This window comes from Saccopteryx leptura, chromosome 3 (genome assembly GCF_036850995.1).
Source record: "Saccopteryx leptura isolate mSacLep1 chromosome 3, mSacLep1_pri_phased_curated, whole genome shotgun sequence".
Taxonomy (NCBI): domain Eukaryota; kingdom Metazoa; phylum Chordata; class Mammalia; order Chiroptera; family Emballonuridae; genus Saccopteryx; species Saccopteryx leptura.
In genome coordinates this window covers 42,018,228-42,033,604 of record NC_089505.1, presented here as the reverse complement: position 1 = coordinate 42,033,604, position 15,377 = coordinate 42,018,228, and the positions used below count along the sequence as shown (strand labels likewise).

At 38.3% G+C, this 15,377-nt stretch overlaps 1 protein-coding gene across 4 annotated transcripts in view; it reads right to left on the bottom strand.

The window, feature by feature from the left end:
• The window catches only part of TBC1D32 (TBC1 domain family member 32), a 233,294-nt gene that overhangs the window by 217,381 nt on the left and 536 nt on the right, over nt 1-15,377 (bottom strand). For 3 of the 4 annotated variants that reach the window (XM_066373353.1, XM_066373356.1, XM_066373354.1), the window contains exons 3-4: nt 6,518-6,643; nt 4,275-4,436 (exon numbers count right to left, since the gene is read on the bottom strand). In XM_066373353.1, the coding sequence (XP_066229450.1) occupies nt 4,275-4,436; nt 6,518-6,643 (288 nt within the window). The remainder of the gene's footprint in view (nt 1-4,274; nt 4,437-6,517; nt 6,644-15,377) is intronic. The other variant, XM_066373355.1, reaches the window with a different exon arrangement.

Below are 15,377 nucleotides of genomic sequence, written 5' to 3'. Positions count from 1 at the left end.
GAATCGAACCCAGGACTTCCATACACCTGCTGACGCTCTATCCACAGAGCCAGCTGGCCAGGGCCCAGAAACTAAATTAATAGAGTAAATGTCAGTGTCCAAATTATACAAAAAAGTAAATTTTTGGAATCTAAATTTAAAAGGTTTTTACTGTGCATAAAAGTTATATAAAATTTCTATTAGAATTAAAAGTCACTACCATGTAGCCTCAGAAGGCAATTTTTAACATTAGCTAACACTAATATGTTAGCTACCCTAAGAATGAAAAGCTAAAGAATCATATGCTAAGGGTTGAAAAATAATTAAAATGAAGAATATCCAAGTAGCTGAGCTTAAATATGAGAAGGAAGCCCAGAACCTGCTTTCACTGCTATGTACTAAATTATGTTTTATGAGAGTTGGGCATTTTATCATGCCGTCCCACCACTCAAGAACCAAGAGCAGCTCCCTAATGTCTATGGAATCCACTCGGCTTCCGTTCAAGGCTTCCACTCACCTGGCCAACTTTCCACATAAATAAGTAAATCAGAAAAAGCTAAGAACTATATGATTTCACACATAGGTGGGATATAAACCTGAAACTCATGGATGTAGATAAATGTGAAGTGGTTACCAGGGGGACAGAGGTGAGGGGAGGGGAGTAAAGAGGGACAAATATACGGTGATAGAAAATGATTTGACTTTGGGGTGATGGACACACAACACAATCAACAGTGCAAATGCTATAGAAATGTTTACCTGAAACCTATGTACTCTTTTTTTTTTTTCTCAGAGACAGAGAGAGTCAGAGAGAGGGATAGACAGACAGGAACGAAGAGAGATGAGAAGCATCAATCACCAGTCTTTTGTTGTGACACCTTAGCTGTTCATTGATTGCTTTCTCATATGTACCTTGACCGTGGGTCCTCAGAAGACTGAGTAACCCCTTGCTCGAGCCAGTGACCTTGGGTCCAAGCTGGTGAGCCTTGCTCAAACCAGATGAGCCCACGCGCAAGCCGGCAACCTCGGGCTCTCGAACCTGGGTCCTCCACATCCCAGTCCGACGCTCTATCCACTGCACCACCACCTGGTCAGGTTGAAACCTATGTACTCTTATGGATCAATGTCACCCCATTAAATTTAACTTCTAAAAAAAAAAGATGTAGTCTTTTAAATACCAAAACAAGTGAAAATTATATTGTTCCCCATCTTCTGTTAGGCCAGAAAGGCAGGCAAACAATGAATAATAAATATAAAGGGGTGGGGAAAAGTAGGTTTACAGTTGTGAGTACATGATACACTGAGTTTAGTCCTGTATTATTATTTATGAATTACTGTATTATTCAGCTGTCTTATTTGTAAACTTACTTTGCCCACTTCTGTAAATAAACATTAGAACATTAATGCCGGGTTAACTATCAGACATGCATATACCACACGGTTCTTACCCTTAGGAATCCACAGTGAATTAACAGGGAGTCAGGAACAAAAGTAACTATAAAAATAATAGTCCTCAGGGTATCATATACGGAAATGTGCCCCTAAAAGGTAACTAAGGGGAAGATGGGCTTTACACTGGACTTCAATATCAAATAGTTGTACCATTCTGGACAGGTCACTTAATTTGCCTACTTGGGCGAATAAAATAAAGGGCTTAGAACCGATCTTTCTGAGGTATTTTCCTGTACTGATATCCTAACAATCTATGGAGTTAAAATTAATTTAATAAAAACTGAGCTCACTTAACCTTTTTTAGTCTTTCACGACTACTGTCAGACTAGACTGAATGACTCCTGTGAGAGGATTTGTTTATTGTCCCCTATACACATCCTCCCTTCCCTCTCTTCCACGTAGTGTAGATTATAACCCCTGTGGTACATGGTCATCACCAAGGGATTAAACACCCCAGTCTCCATTGTGCGACTCCAGTGTGAGCAGATGACTGAGTTTTAACTAATGGAAAGTGAGCGAATAAAGACTCTTACCCTCCACTCCCTCTTTCCTCGGCCAGGTTGAAAGACAGTTGTGTGGTTAGTGTGGCTGCTTCAACCATGCAGACGAAGGCAAAACCCAAGGACAGGGGTTGGCAATGTATTTCTTCTGGACATAACTAACCTACCACCTCTTTTTGTAAAGTATTGTTGAAACACATTCATACTCTTTCATTTATATATCATCTCTGTCAGTTTTCCTACACCTTAATAAGCCTAAAATATTCATGTGTGACCCTTTGCTGAAAAAGTTTTCTAGCCCTCGCCCTAGGATATGATGGAACAGTAAAATCAAAGGAGACTGGGATCCCTGGCTAAACTCACCAACCTACCCTGCACTCACACTCTTCTGAACTGCACTTCAGGAGACAAAAACTGCCTTCTTTGACCCTCTATATTCTGGTGTCCGTTTATTGTAGCTGTTTAATGTATATATTAACTAATATAGCCTTCCTCTACATTTCCATGTGTGATCTTTTGCACATATCATGACACTTACAACACTGCATTGAAACTATCTCTTTTAAGTTTCTACTTCAGTGCAATGTCAAACTCCCGATTACACGGACTTATTGAAGGGTAAGGGGTATCATATTTATCTTCATATTCCCAAGATCTACCACTTAATGTATATTTGTTACTTATTAAATATGTGATGAGTATATAATTGATGAGAGAGGAGAAAAGAGAAAATGATTTATTGCTAGCGTCAGAATTATAACATATGGCCAAAATCTAGAACACTGACATCAAATGCTAGTGATTAAGTGGAGCAAGAAGAACTTTTATATAGTGCTGGTAAACATGCAAAATGGTAGATACTTTGGAAGACAATTTGGCAGTTTCTTACAAAACTTAACATACTCTTAACACATGATCCAGCCATCATTCTCCTTGGTATTTACCCAAAGGACTTGAAAACATATGTGCACACAAAAACTTGCATACAATGTTTATACCAGCTTTACTCATAATTGCCAAAACTTGACAGCATCCAAGAAGCTTGGTGTGTCCAGACAATGGAATATTACTTAGTGCTAAAAAGAAAGGAGCTATCAAGCCATGAAAAGACATGGAGGAAACTTAAATACATATTATTAAGAAAATGAAGCCAAGCAGAATGCTACATACTGTATGGTTGTAACTAGATAACATTCTGGAAAAGGCAAAACTATGGAGACAGTAAAAAGATCAGTGGTTCCAGAGGTTGAAAGGAGAGGTGAATAGGCAGAGTACAGAGGGTTTTTAGTGCAGTGGAACTGTTCTGTAAGATATTACAATGGTAGATATATGTCATTACTAATTCATCCAAAAAACACAGAATGCACAACACCAAGAGAAAGTGCTAACGTAAACTACAAACTCTGGGTGAGCATGATGCATCAATGTAGGTGCCTCAACTGAAACAAATCTACCTTCTGGTGGAATGCTGATAATGGGGAAATCTATGCATGTATAGGAGCAGGGGGTATATGGGAAAGAAATGTGTACCTTCTGCTCAACTTTGCTATGAACCTAAAGCTGTTCTAAAAACTAAAGTCTATTAAAGAAAAGTGAAGGAGCCTGACCAGGCAGTGGCGCAGTGGATAGAACGTCAGACTGGGATGCAGAGGACCCAGGTTCAAGACCCTGAGGTCGCCAGCTAGAGTGCAGGCTCATCTGGTTTGAGCAAAACTCACCAGCTTGGACCCAAGGTCGCTGGCTTGAGCAAGGGGTTACTCGGTCTGCTGAAGGCCCATGGTCAAGGCACATATGAGAAAGCAATCAATGAACAACTAAGGTGTCGCAACAAAAATGATGATTGATGCTTCTCATCTCTCTCTGTTCTGTCTGTCTGTCTCTATCTATCCCTCTATCTGAATCTCTGTCTCTGTAAGAAAAAAAAAGAAAGAAAAAAGAAAAAAGAAAAAAGAAAAAAGAAAAAGTGAAGGAGTAATTCACAAAAATAATTAGGGAAAGAACAACAGAAGCAACATGAGTGCAAACCTTTCGGCTTGTTGGAGAATGAACAAGGCTAGTAGCTGGTGCAACGTCAGCAGGGATATAGTAAGGAATGAGTAGCAGAGGGGGCAGAAGGCTCATGGTGGGCCTCGGAGGCTACAGAAGAGCCTGAATTTTACTATGAATGAAATGGGAAGCCTTTGGAAAGTTGTGTGGAAGATGGCACAATCTGACTCACTGTTTCAAGGATCATTATGGCTTCTATGAGGAACACGGACTGTGGGGGGGCATGGGTTCAGGGGGCTTTCAAGGAGCTCTGTTGAGAGAAAAATTACTTTCAAATATTATTGTGGGCATACTCACTCTTTAGATTCCTGCGTTCTTTTAGTTACATGCTGTACAACTGTGTCATAGCCAGATTCCTCACCCTGATTCTGGTCAGCTGTCCATTTTTCCATCTCTTCTTCAATCATAGACCCCAAAGTGTTGCATATATGCTCTCTAAGGTATTTCACAAATTCATAGCTGAAATGAACATTCCAAAAATAAATACAGTAAATATCATGAACTCATTCACCACATCCAGAAAAAAGTGTTAACAAAGATTTATAACATGTTCAGATTTCTTACTTTAAAGTAAAATTAAATTATTCATCTCAAATCATTTAATACATGAGGTGAGGACGTGGCAAGTTTCAGGACTAAAACAACCTTTAGAGGGTCAAGAGTCTTTTCATATGGGTTCTAATGCTCCAATCTTGAATGCATGATGCTCATTAAAGGAAAGGGAAAGCAGTTTTTAAAGATTTTTATAGCCTGACCAGGCGGTGGCGCAGTGGATAGAGCATCGGACTGGGATGCAGAGAACCCAGGTTCGAGACCCTGATGTCGCCAGCTTGAGCGCAGGCTCATCTGGTTTGAGCAAAATCCCACCAGCTTGAGCCCAAGGTCACTGGCTCCAGCAAGGGGTTACTCGGTCTGCTGAAGGCCCACGGTCAAGGCACATATGAGAAAGCAATCAATGAACAACTAAGGTGTTGCAACGTGCAATGAAAAACTAATAATTGATGCTTCTTATCTCTCTCCGTTCCTGTCTGTCTGTCCCTGTCTATCCCTCTCTCTGACTCACTCTCTATCTCTGTAAAAAATAAATAAATTAAAAAAAAAAAAGATTTTTATAATTATTCAGCTGATGAGATAAACCAGGCTAGAATAACAGCAATTGTGAAAGAAAAAAATAGAAAAAGGTTGAGTTCCAATCATTAGAAGAAGTTTTGTGTACATTTTGAAAGTGGTAACTGAACTAAATTCAACCTAATCGGTTCTTTTCCATGTTTACAGAAAGAAACATCTCAGACAATTCAACACATTGTACATTTTCCTTCATACTGTTAGGTTCATGCATCAGTGGCTATTGGTGGAAAATGAGCTTATCCTTTCTAAAAATTTATTTTAGTAGTTAGCTACTTGTTCATATAATGCCTATCAATAATTTCAGGTAGCATTGTGCTATAATTACCACCCCACCCCTGCATGCATGGGCTTTTATTCTTCTCATATTCCTCTCAGTAAGAGAAAGAAAGGGCACGCTACAGCAGAAAGAACTCCCTCTTCCTAACTACCCACCACATTTCTGACACTAACATTATTTTTCAGGACTCCCCGACTTGACAACACGGAATGCACATTAACGTCAACTTCGGCACCCCACACCCACCCACTTCATCATATCCACCCAGTCACCAACACTGTTAACACTCCCTGCACACCCCTTGGCTTCATCACTTCCTCCTTCACTCCATTTGGTCAACCAGTACAAAACCACATCACCCCACACGAAGATTACTAGAGCAGCCTTCTTGCTTGCCTTCTTCCTTTCACTCTCTCTCCTCTCATATTTATCCTTAACACTGTAGTCATGTTAGTCCTCAAAAATCACTGATTTCAGTTTTCTAAGTTAGAGCCAATTTACCTATAGCAATATTTCACACCACATTACATACCATATTTCCCCATGTATAAAAAGCTCCCAGGTATAAGACGCACCTTAATTTTGGGGCCCAAAATTTGGAGGAAAAAAAAATGTATTACATAAGGTTATTGAACTCAAGTTTTATTCACCATAAAATTCATACAAGTCCTCATCACTGCCAAAACTCCCATCCATGAGCTTGTCCTCATCTGTGTCCAACAACAAATTAGTCTCCATATATTGCCTCGTCCTCAGTTCCATCTATGGCATTTGAAATGCCACACTTCTGCAACCAACCACTGTATAAGGTGCACCCAGTTTTTAGAACCTAAATTTTTCAAAAAAAAAATGCATCTTATACATGAGGAAATACAGTACATAATGTCTCAATAATTATTATATTTAAAACTAATTATTAGCTGCCTATTTATTTTCAAATTCTTGGCCTGGAGTTGAAATACCTTATTCATCAAGCCCCTTTATCAGGGCATCTCCACTGAAATGAGGCCATACTCAATATTCTCAACAAACCCCCAACTGTGTTGGAAAAATTTTTTTGTATTTTTCTAAAGTGAGAAGGAGGCAGAGAGAAACTCCTGCATGCACCCAACCAAGATCCACCCAGCATGCTCACCAGGAGGCGATGCTCTGTCCACCTGGGGTGTTGCTCTGCTGCAACTGGAGCCATTCTAGTGCCTGAGGTGGAGGCCATGGAGCCATCCTCATCACCTGGGCCAACTTTGCTCCAATGGAGCTTTGGCTGCAGGAGGGGAAGAGAGAGGTAGAGAGAAAGGAGAGGGGGAAGGGTGGAGAAGCAGATGGGTGTTTCTCCTGTGTGCCCTGGCCGGGAATCAAACCCGGGACTTCCACACGCTAGGCTGACGCTCTACTACTGAGCCAACAGGACAGGGCTGGAAAATTTTTAAATCCGCTCTTTGGGAACTTGAATAATCACACACTTTTTTTCTAATGATATCATTTTTAGATTACAGTAACATTTATAACCACAGTAACATCTCTCAGAAGATCCCCTTCAAAGTGTTTCAAGGTTTTAGTTCATCTTCCAAATTAAATTAACCCAAAGATCCCCAGATTGAATCCTGCCTAAGAGGTTACTGCTTTTTTGAATAAATCTTTTAGGAACAAAGATCTCTGGTAAGGGTTAAGGCCCTCTGTTACACAAGAACTACCAGGCTGCCTATGCCAGTTGATGCTCTACTTACTCACTGATCATTGGAGAAGTCTGAGAGCCTCCAACCGCAAATCAGTGAACAGTGTCATTTCTTCAAGTGAGACCTTCTACTTCATGAATAAGAGTAACCCAAGCCTTCAGATTCTCATCTGACATTTGATTTTGTGTTCTCTTACCATCTGAATTCATGGCAATACTCAATAAAATCTAGAAGTTATGTCATTCTTCTATAATGGTACCTCAAGATAAAAAAATTGTTAGAAAACTAGTAATTAGTTTAAATACATCATAGTTACTGTTGCTACGGGCTGGGAGAAATAGTTCTACAAAACTAAGTACTGAGTTGCCTTCATTATAATCCTGATAGCATTGGTGCCATCCACCTGCTCTTATGAAATCTATACCTAATCTAAAAGATAACTGAGAACAACACTTTTAATCAGCCTATTGAATTTTTTGGAAATTAGATTGGAGGTATAGCAATATTCTACTTATTTTATATAAAATTAAAAGCTTTGGATGCCTAAAGGAGACTTCAAAAGGTCTTATACTAATTCAAGGGACTATAAACTCAAGTTACCAAGGATATGCAGGAAGAACAAGCCATGATAAGAGAAAAAGATGCAGCAGAAGTAAACTAAAAAGGATACACTTCAGCTAACAGTAAGAACTTCATGGGTCTAGCCACTGGCTGACACTTAGGCATATGAGCCTGGTGTCAATCTTTCAATGTTTTAAGAAAAGCCAGAAAACTGATTATTTTTCCATGTGCTATCTCCCAATTTTAATATGTTGCTTTAAACCAAGCCAAAGAACCATATCCACAGATAAATATGACCTGCAGGATACCAGTTTGACTGTTCAACACCTACTCACTCCAAGCATGACAAAACTCTGAACACTAAGGATACTGGTAAATCTCCACTATGTTTAAAATTTCTATTTAAATGCAAAACTTTCCTCAAAAATTTATACCTTTTTAATAATTTATTTTAGAGGATCCTTACTAGGATTATTTAAGTCAATTCTGCAACTATTTAGGTCTTTTCCTTTCAGACTTCTTTTATATAGAGAGAGGGAGAGATTTTATTTATTGATTTTAGAGAGGAGCGAGAGAAAGGGGGAGGGTGGAGAGGTGCAGAAAGCATCAACTCATAGTAGTTGCTTCTCCTATGTGCCTTGACCAGGCAGGCCTGGAGTTTCTAACCGGCAACCTCAGCATCCCAGGTCAAAGCTTTATCCACTGCGCCACCATAGGTCAGGCTCAGATTTCTTTTTAGAAGACTCTCCTCTGTTAACATTTTCAGATGTAACACATTCTAATTGTGCTGGAAAGACCAAGATTATAATAACATAGGTTTGCATCAGGTTTAAGTTCTACATCTCACACTAATCAATCTTTCAATCTTAGATAAAATATCTGATATCTGACCTTGCTAAGTTTGTTTCCCACTACTTAACAGTGATGATAATCCTAATGTAAAAACTATTGTTTATTACATAGTATTTTCTTGCACCTTGGCACTTTTCTCACCAAAAATACTACTATACATATATTTGACTAACTTTGTTACCTTAAAAATAATTTAACAAGAAAAAATAAAAATTTGGTTTCAATGACACTATTACCAAATACAATAACAACAAAATCTCTTTCTCCAAATGTTCCTAAAAGGGGGGAAATTAAAACCTAAAAGGACAGTTCTTTGATGCTAAGGAAAAAGGTGCTGACCTCACCACATTTCAGCTCAATTATTTTACATAGCAATGTGCCTGATCATTTTGCTTTACTACTGATGAATATGAATTTTTTCACATTTCACAGGAAAACATTTTCAAAGTTGAGTGAAACAATATTCACTTTTTCCATTCTTTTTTTTTAGTTTTATTCTCTAGAGTTTCCAAGAAAATATAATTATTTTGTTCCATAATAAATTTCTGACACATTCAAAATGTTCATGTCAAAATGTGCAGATACAGACATTACTATTACAATGTGACATTAAAAAAACTAGTATTAATTTGTTTCAGGAAATCATTGTCTAGTCTGTTTAAATAAGCAAGAACTTTTCCAAGTATGTATATATACATAAAAAAATTATCAGTAATGGTATGTTTTTTAAAAAATATTTTATTAGTATAAGTTATGAATTATAATGCTGATATTTGGAATTCTTAAAACAGATTCTATTTCAGAATTATCGTATTTTTCAATCCATAAGATGCACGTTTTTCCCCCCTAAAAGTGGAGGAGAAAATGTCCATGCATCTTGTGGAGCAAAAAATACGGTATTTTATTAAATATTTTAACACACCATTTGGTTCAGAATATTTTTTCTTCTTATTTTCCTCCTTAAAACCCTAGGTGTGTCTTATGGTCAGGTGTGTCTTACGGAGCGAAAAAATGGTATAAGTTTGTTATATTATTAACAACCATATATTTGAGTAGTATATAAAAGAGTATGTAAGAAGCAAAGAATCAGTATTTTACATCACATACAACCTTTTGGTCAAAGGTAAAAGTTCTGAGTCATGGTAAACACTACAAAGGCATTCAATAATTAGGGAAGCACATTTGTCAGCCATTTCTCTACAAAGGGATAGCACTTTACAATAATGAATTTTTTTAAGTTAACACAAAAACACTAGAATTCACTATTTTAAAGTCATTGATAGATTCTGTTGTAAAACAAAAGTAAACCCAAGTCAACAGATATTTTTATGTTCCTACTGTATCAAACCAAAAATAACAGACACAGGGCTACAATCATTAGGGTTGGTAAGTATTTTAAAAAATGATAACTAAAGCTACATAGTATCTCTAACATATCTGTGGTTTCCTTTTCCATGATTTTAGTCACCCACAGTCAACAGTGGTGCAAAAATATTAAATGGAAAAGTCCAGAAATAAACAAGAAATAAACAATATCCAATAAGCTTTGAATTGAGCACCATTCTGAGTAGCATGATGAAATATCATGCCTTCCTGCTCTGTTCCCCTTTAGACATGAATCATCCCTCTTTCCAGTATATCCATGCTATATACACTCCCTGCTCATTTAGTCACTCAGCTATCTCAGTTATTTGATTAACTGTAGTGGTACTGCAGTTCTTGGGTTCAAGTAAACCTTATTTCAATTCATAATGCTCCCAAAGCACAGTAATGCTGGCAATTCAGATATGCCAAAGAGAAGCAAGTCATAAAGTGCTTCCTCTAAGTGAAAAGGTTTGTTTTAATAGCAAAAAAATAACATAGTACGTATAGGGTCAGCACTGGGTTACAGAAACTCACTGGGAGTCTTGGAATGTGTCACCCAGGGATAAGGGGAGAATACAGTAATACAGTGTGTCCATAAAGTCATGGTGCACTTTTGACCGGTCATAAGAAAGCAACAAAAGACAAAAGAAATGTGAAATCTGCACCAAATAAAAGGAAAACACTCCCAGTTTCACAACTATTCAGTGCAGTTTGATGTGGGCTCACGCACAGAGTTTTTAGGGTTCCTTAGGTAGCTATCTGGTATAGCCTCTACAGACTCATCACTGACTGATGGCCTACCAGAACGGGGTTTCCCCACCAAACTGCCGGTTTCCTTCAACTGCTTATCCCACCGAGTAATGTTATTCCTATGTGATGATGCTTCGTTATAAACGCGCCGATATTTACGTTGCACTTTGGTCACGGATTGAATTTAGCGAGCCACAGAACACACTGAACTTTCCTCTGTACCGTCCACATCTCCACTGGCATGGCCACGGGCTGCTCCGCTGTATACACGGTGTTAGGTCATCATCTGCACATGCGCACATGCTGCCACATCATCCTACAGAAACTGGGAGGGTTTTCCTTTTATTTGGTGCAGATTTCACATTTCTGTCGTCTTTTGTTGCTTTTCTGTGACCGGTCAAAAGTGCACCATGACTATACTGTACAATAATCATGGAAATGCAAGTAAGTCAACCCTGGCTTCATGTAAGAATGACCTAGATTGCTTTTTCAAAAACACCAAGGCCCAGTCTCTACTACTTTTCCTCTGCCAGACCCAAGAAATTTTGACTGATCATTATTTTTTAAATGGCCTCCCACTAATGCTTCTGTATCCAAGATTAAAATCAGAGCTGTTTCTTTTATAGGAGTCAATCCAAGTATAAAAATTCACACAACACATGCACACATAATGAAACCAATGTCCTCTTCCCCACCTCCTCCCATCCCAAAGGGTTCAAATCCTTGCTGCCACTTTCAGAGAAAAGGGAGAAGGTTAGATATTTTAGAGAATTGTACAATTTATGGTAGAAAAATAGAAGACGCAACGGAAAGCAAAGGTGGTTTAGGGCAGCTGCCTTGTGGGGCAAATCACCAGATGGAGCTATACTGCCTACATTGTGATTTCTTCCCAAATGACTATATTTTCCCCCATTTTAATACATCACCTGAAATTCCATCATTTATGCACTCAATTATCATTAACAGCCATTTTTCTACAAAAATACCAATGGCCTAGAGACACCAGTTTCCGCTGTAAGTCTGTTTAATAAGATTATTTTTCTTGCTAATATCATGACAACAGCAGGTGAATTTTACAGAAGCAATATTCTGATAGTGGAGGTAGAGGGACAGATATTCTGAAGCATGCAACACTTTGGGAAGTAATAACATACCTAAGTGACTCAAGAACATTTAGTATTCAAAGAGAGTTGTGCCCAGTGGTGGGATTTGGCAGGTTCGCAATGGTTAGGCAGAACTGAGCCCTAATTTTTGTTGAGTTCCGCAAACCAGTTGTTAAAATAGCACTTGTAATCAGGGTTCTAAAGTGGGTGCCTGGGTAGCCGCCCAATGTGGAAATCACTAATTTACATTCCTTACTCTTTTTTAACTTCATCTGTGCAACAATGTATTCTATGCATCCCTAGTAATGTTCACTCCACACATAGATGAAAAAATTGCAAGTGAGAACACCAATCAAGAGGCAATATGGAGGCCCTGGCTGGTTTGCTCAGTGGTAGAGCGTTGGCCCAGCCTGTGGAAGTCCTGGGTTCAATTCCCAGCCAGGGCACACAGAAGTGCCCATCTGCTTCTCCACCCCTCCACCCCTTTTATCTCTCTATCTCTCTCTTCCCCTCCCACAGCCAAGGCTCCATTGGAGCAAAAAATTGGTCTGGGCACTGAGGATGGCACCATGGCCTCCACCTCAGGCGCTAGAATGGCTCCAGTTGCAACAGAACATCACCCCTTAGTAGGCTTGCCAGGTGGATCCCAGTCAAATGCATACGTAAGTCTGTCTTTCTGCCCCGCTTCTCACTTCAGAAAAATTACAAAAAAAAAAAAAAGATATGGAATTATCTTAAATAACAGGTTTATTGTTTTTTGTCAGGTATTAAATATTTTTTCATTTTGTGTACCTCTTTAATTATTCTTATTTAAGTATTAAATGCATGAAATAATAAACTACCTTTTTGTATATTTTTTATACTTAAAACGGTCATTAGGGCAGAAAATCAGTTGTTAAATTATTTGAACTCACCTGACCAGGCGGTGGTGCAGTGGATAGAGCATCGGACTGGGATGCGGAAGACCCAGGTTTGAGACCCCGAGGTCACCAGCTTGAGCGAGGGTTCATCTGGTTTGAGCAAAAGCCCACCAGCTTGAACCCAAGGTCGCTGGCTCCAGCAAGGGGTTACTCGGTCTGCTGAAGGCCCGCGGTCAAGGCACATATGAGAAAGCTATCAATAAACAACTAAGGTATTGCAATGCGCAACGAAAAACTAATGATTGATGCTTCTCATCTCTCTCCATTCCTGTCTGTCCCTGTCTATCCCTCTCTCTGACTCACTCTCTGTCTCTGTAAAAAAATAAATAAATAAAAAAAAAAATATTTGAACTCCACCACTGGTTAAGTCTGTAAAAAAAAAAAAATAGACAAATGAAAATATGAACACCTGGACTCATTGATCTTTAGGATCTCTTCCAGCACTGAAACTGTAAGATTCTATGAAAATAGCAATGAAAAGCATCTCCTCCTCCTTTCCATTCCTCCTAAGACACAGATCTCATGTGTTAGTACAACTAACACATGAATTTTACTATCTATCCTTTTTTTTTTTTTTTTGTATTTTTCTGAAGCTGGAAACGGGGAGAGACAGTCAGACTCCCGCATGCGCCCGACCAGGATCCACCCGGCACGCCCACCAGGGGGCGACGCTCTGTTGCGACCAGAGCCACTCTAGCGCCTGGGGCAGAGGCCAAGGAGCCATCCCCAGCGCCCGGGTCATCTTTGCTCCGATGGAGCCTCGCTGCGGGAGGGGAAGAGAGAGACAGAGAGGAAGGAGAGGGGGAGGGGTGGAAAAGAAGATGGGCGCTTCTCCTGTGTGCCCTGGCTGGGAATCGAACCCGGGACTTCTGCATGCCAGGCCGACGCTCTACCACTGATATCTATACTTTTAACACAACAAACTACATAACTACTTTCAGGATTATAAATCTTACTTTTAAGACTACACATTAGTCATAATTTGTGTTTGTCTGGATTTTTTAGATTGGCCACAAGTAAATCTCTTTAGTAAATCAGAAACATTACCTATGCAAATTAATAAGCAGCATTTAACCCAGGGGTAGTCAACCTTTTTATATCTACCACCCACCCACTTTTGTATCTGTTAGTAGTAAAATTTTCTAACTGCCCACCGGTTCCACAGTAATGGTGATTTATAAAGGAGAGAAGTCACTTTACTTTATAAAATTTATAAAGCAGAGTTACAGCAAGTTAAAGCATATAATAATAATTACTTACCAAGTACTTTATGTTGGATTTTCGCTAAGTTTGGCAGAATAAATCTTTATAAGACAACTTACTATAGTTAAATCTATCTTTTTATTTATACTTTGGTTGCTCTGCTACCACCCACCATGAAAGCTGGAACGCCCACTAGTGGGCGGTAGGGACCAGGTTGACTACTACTGATTTAACCCATCTAATGAGCTGCTGAAGAGTAAATTACATTATTATAACAGTTGTTACACTGCTAAGAAGAACCACAATGACCCATTTCTAGCTTAAAAAGCATTTTAAATTTGACACAGCTAAACCATATTTACAGGCAACTGTGTAGCCTTAAATGCTTACCTAAAAAAAAAAAAAGATGCAAATTGATGAGCTAAGAATTCATTTCAAAAGTTTTAAAAGTTCCTCACAAAGAAAAAAAGAGCAGAAATTTACATCCAATAACAGCTATTAGTAGTGGATTTAATGAAGAAATAAACAAGAAAATCTTGGAAGTACAAAAGAAACCACATGTATAACCAGAAACACTAATGAAATTAGAAAGTCCACATTAACAGAAATTCCTCCACACCTTTTAAAAACTTCCTTGAAACTCTGGTAAAAAAAAAAAAAAAAAAAAATATATATATATATATATATATATATATATATATACACACATACATATAAACTGCAAGCAAACACAAACTTTTGCATCAAGTATTAAAGGGCTCGATGCCCATGTATAAAATGAGAAGGAATTTCAGATAAGGGTAACTTTGGGGCACCCAAAAGTCAGTCAAGGTTAACATATAAATAAAAAATTAAATGTCATCTCTGTAAAATCAAAATAAAAAGCAGACACTAAATTAAAAATATCACTACTACTAGTAAATCGAACAGCTGGTGGTAAATTTTTCAATGGAGAGGTTTAAATTATATGAATCAAATCATAAATAAAACACAGACCTCTAAAGATTTCCCTAAAAGGGTACCTCTCTCATCAAACTTCCTATCCCTACTGCTCCTCAACCCAAAGACTCTGTACATTTTCCATGACACTTATATTTCTGACACGTATCACAGACATCTGAGTAGCACTGTATCCCTTCCTAGAAATGTAAGCTATCCCATAGTAGATATAACCTCACTTCAGTATTCCTACAGTCTGCAGAATGGGTAATTAGCGCAGCCATAGAGAATTAAATCAGCAAAGGAACAGGAATCTCGGGAACTCAATGTTTTTTAGTATAGTGACAGGAATACTTTGAAATAAAAGAATTACTCTTAAAAGAACATAAGTAATTTATAATTAATGTTACTTTGTTGCCCCGGAGGAAAAAAATGGAGAATCAACATATATTGGCGACGCATTAAAAACAAAGGTAGAAAAAAACAAAAACAAAAACAAAAAAAAACAAAGGTAGATGCTTTGGGAAATAAGGAAAGAACAATATCGGTCGGTGTTTGGATGAATGAAATAATGAACCTCCAACTTGGATGCTATATTAACAAAAATCATATGCACATTTTTTTATCCA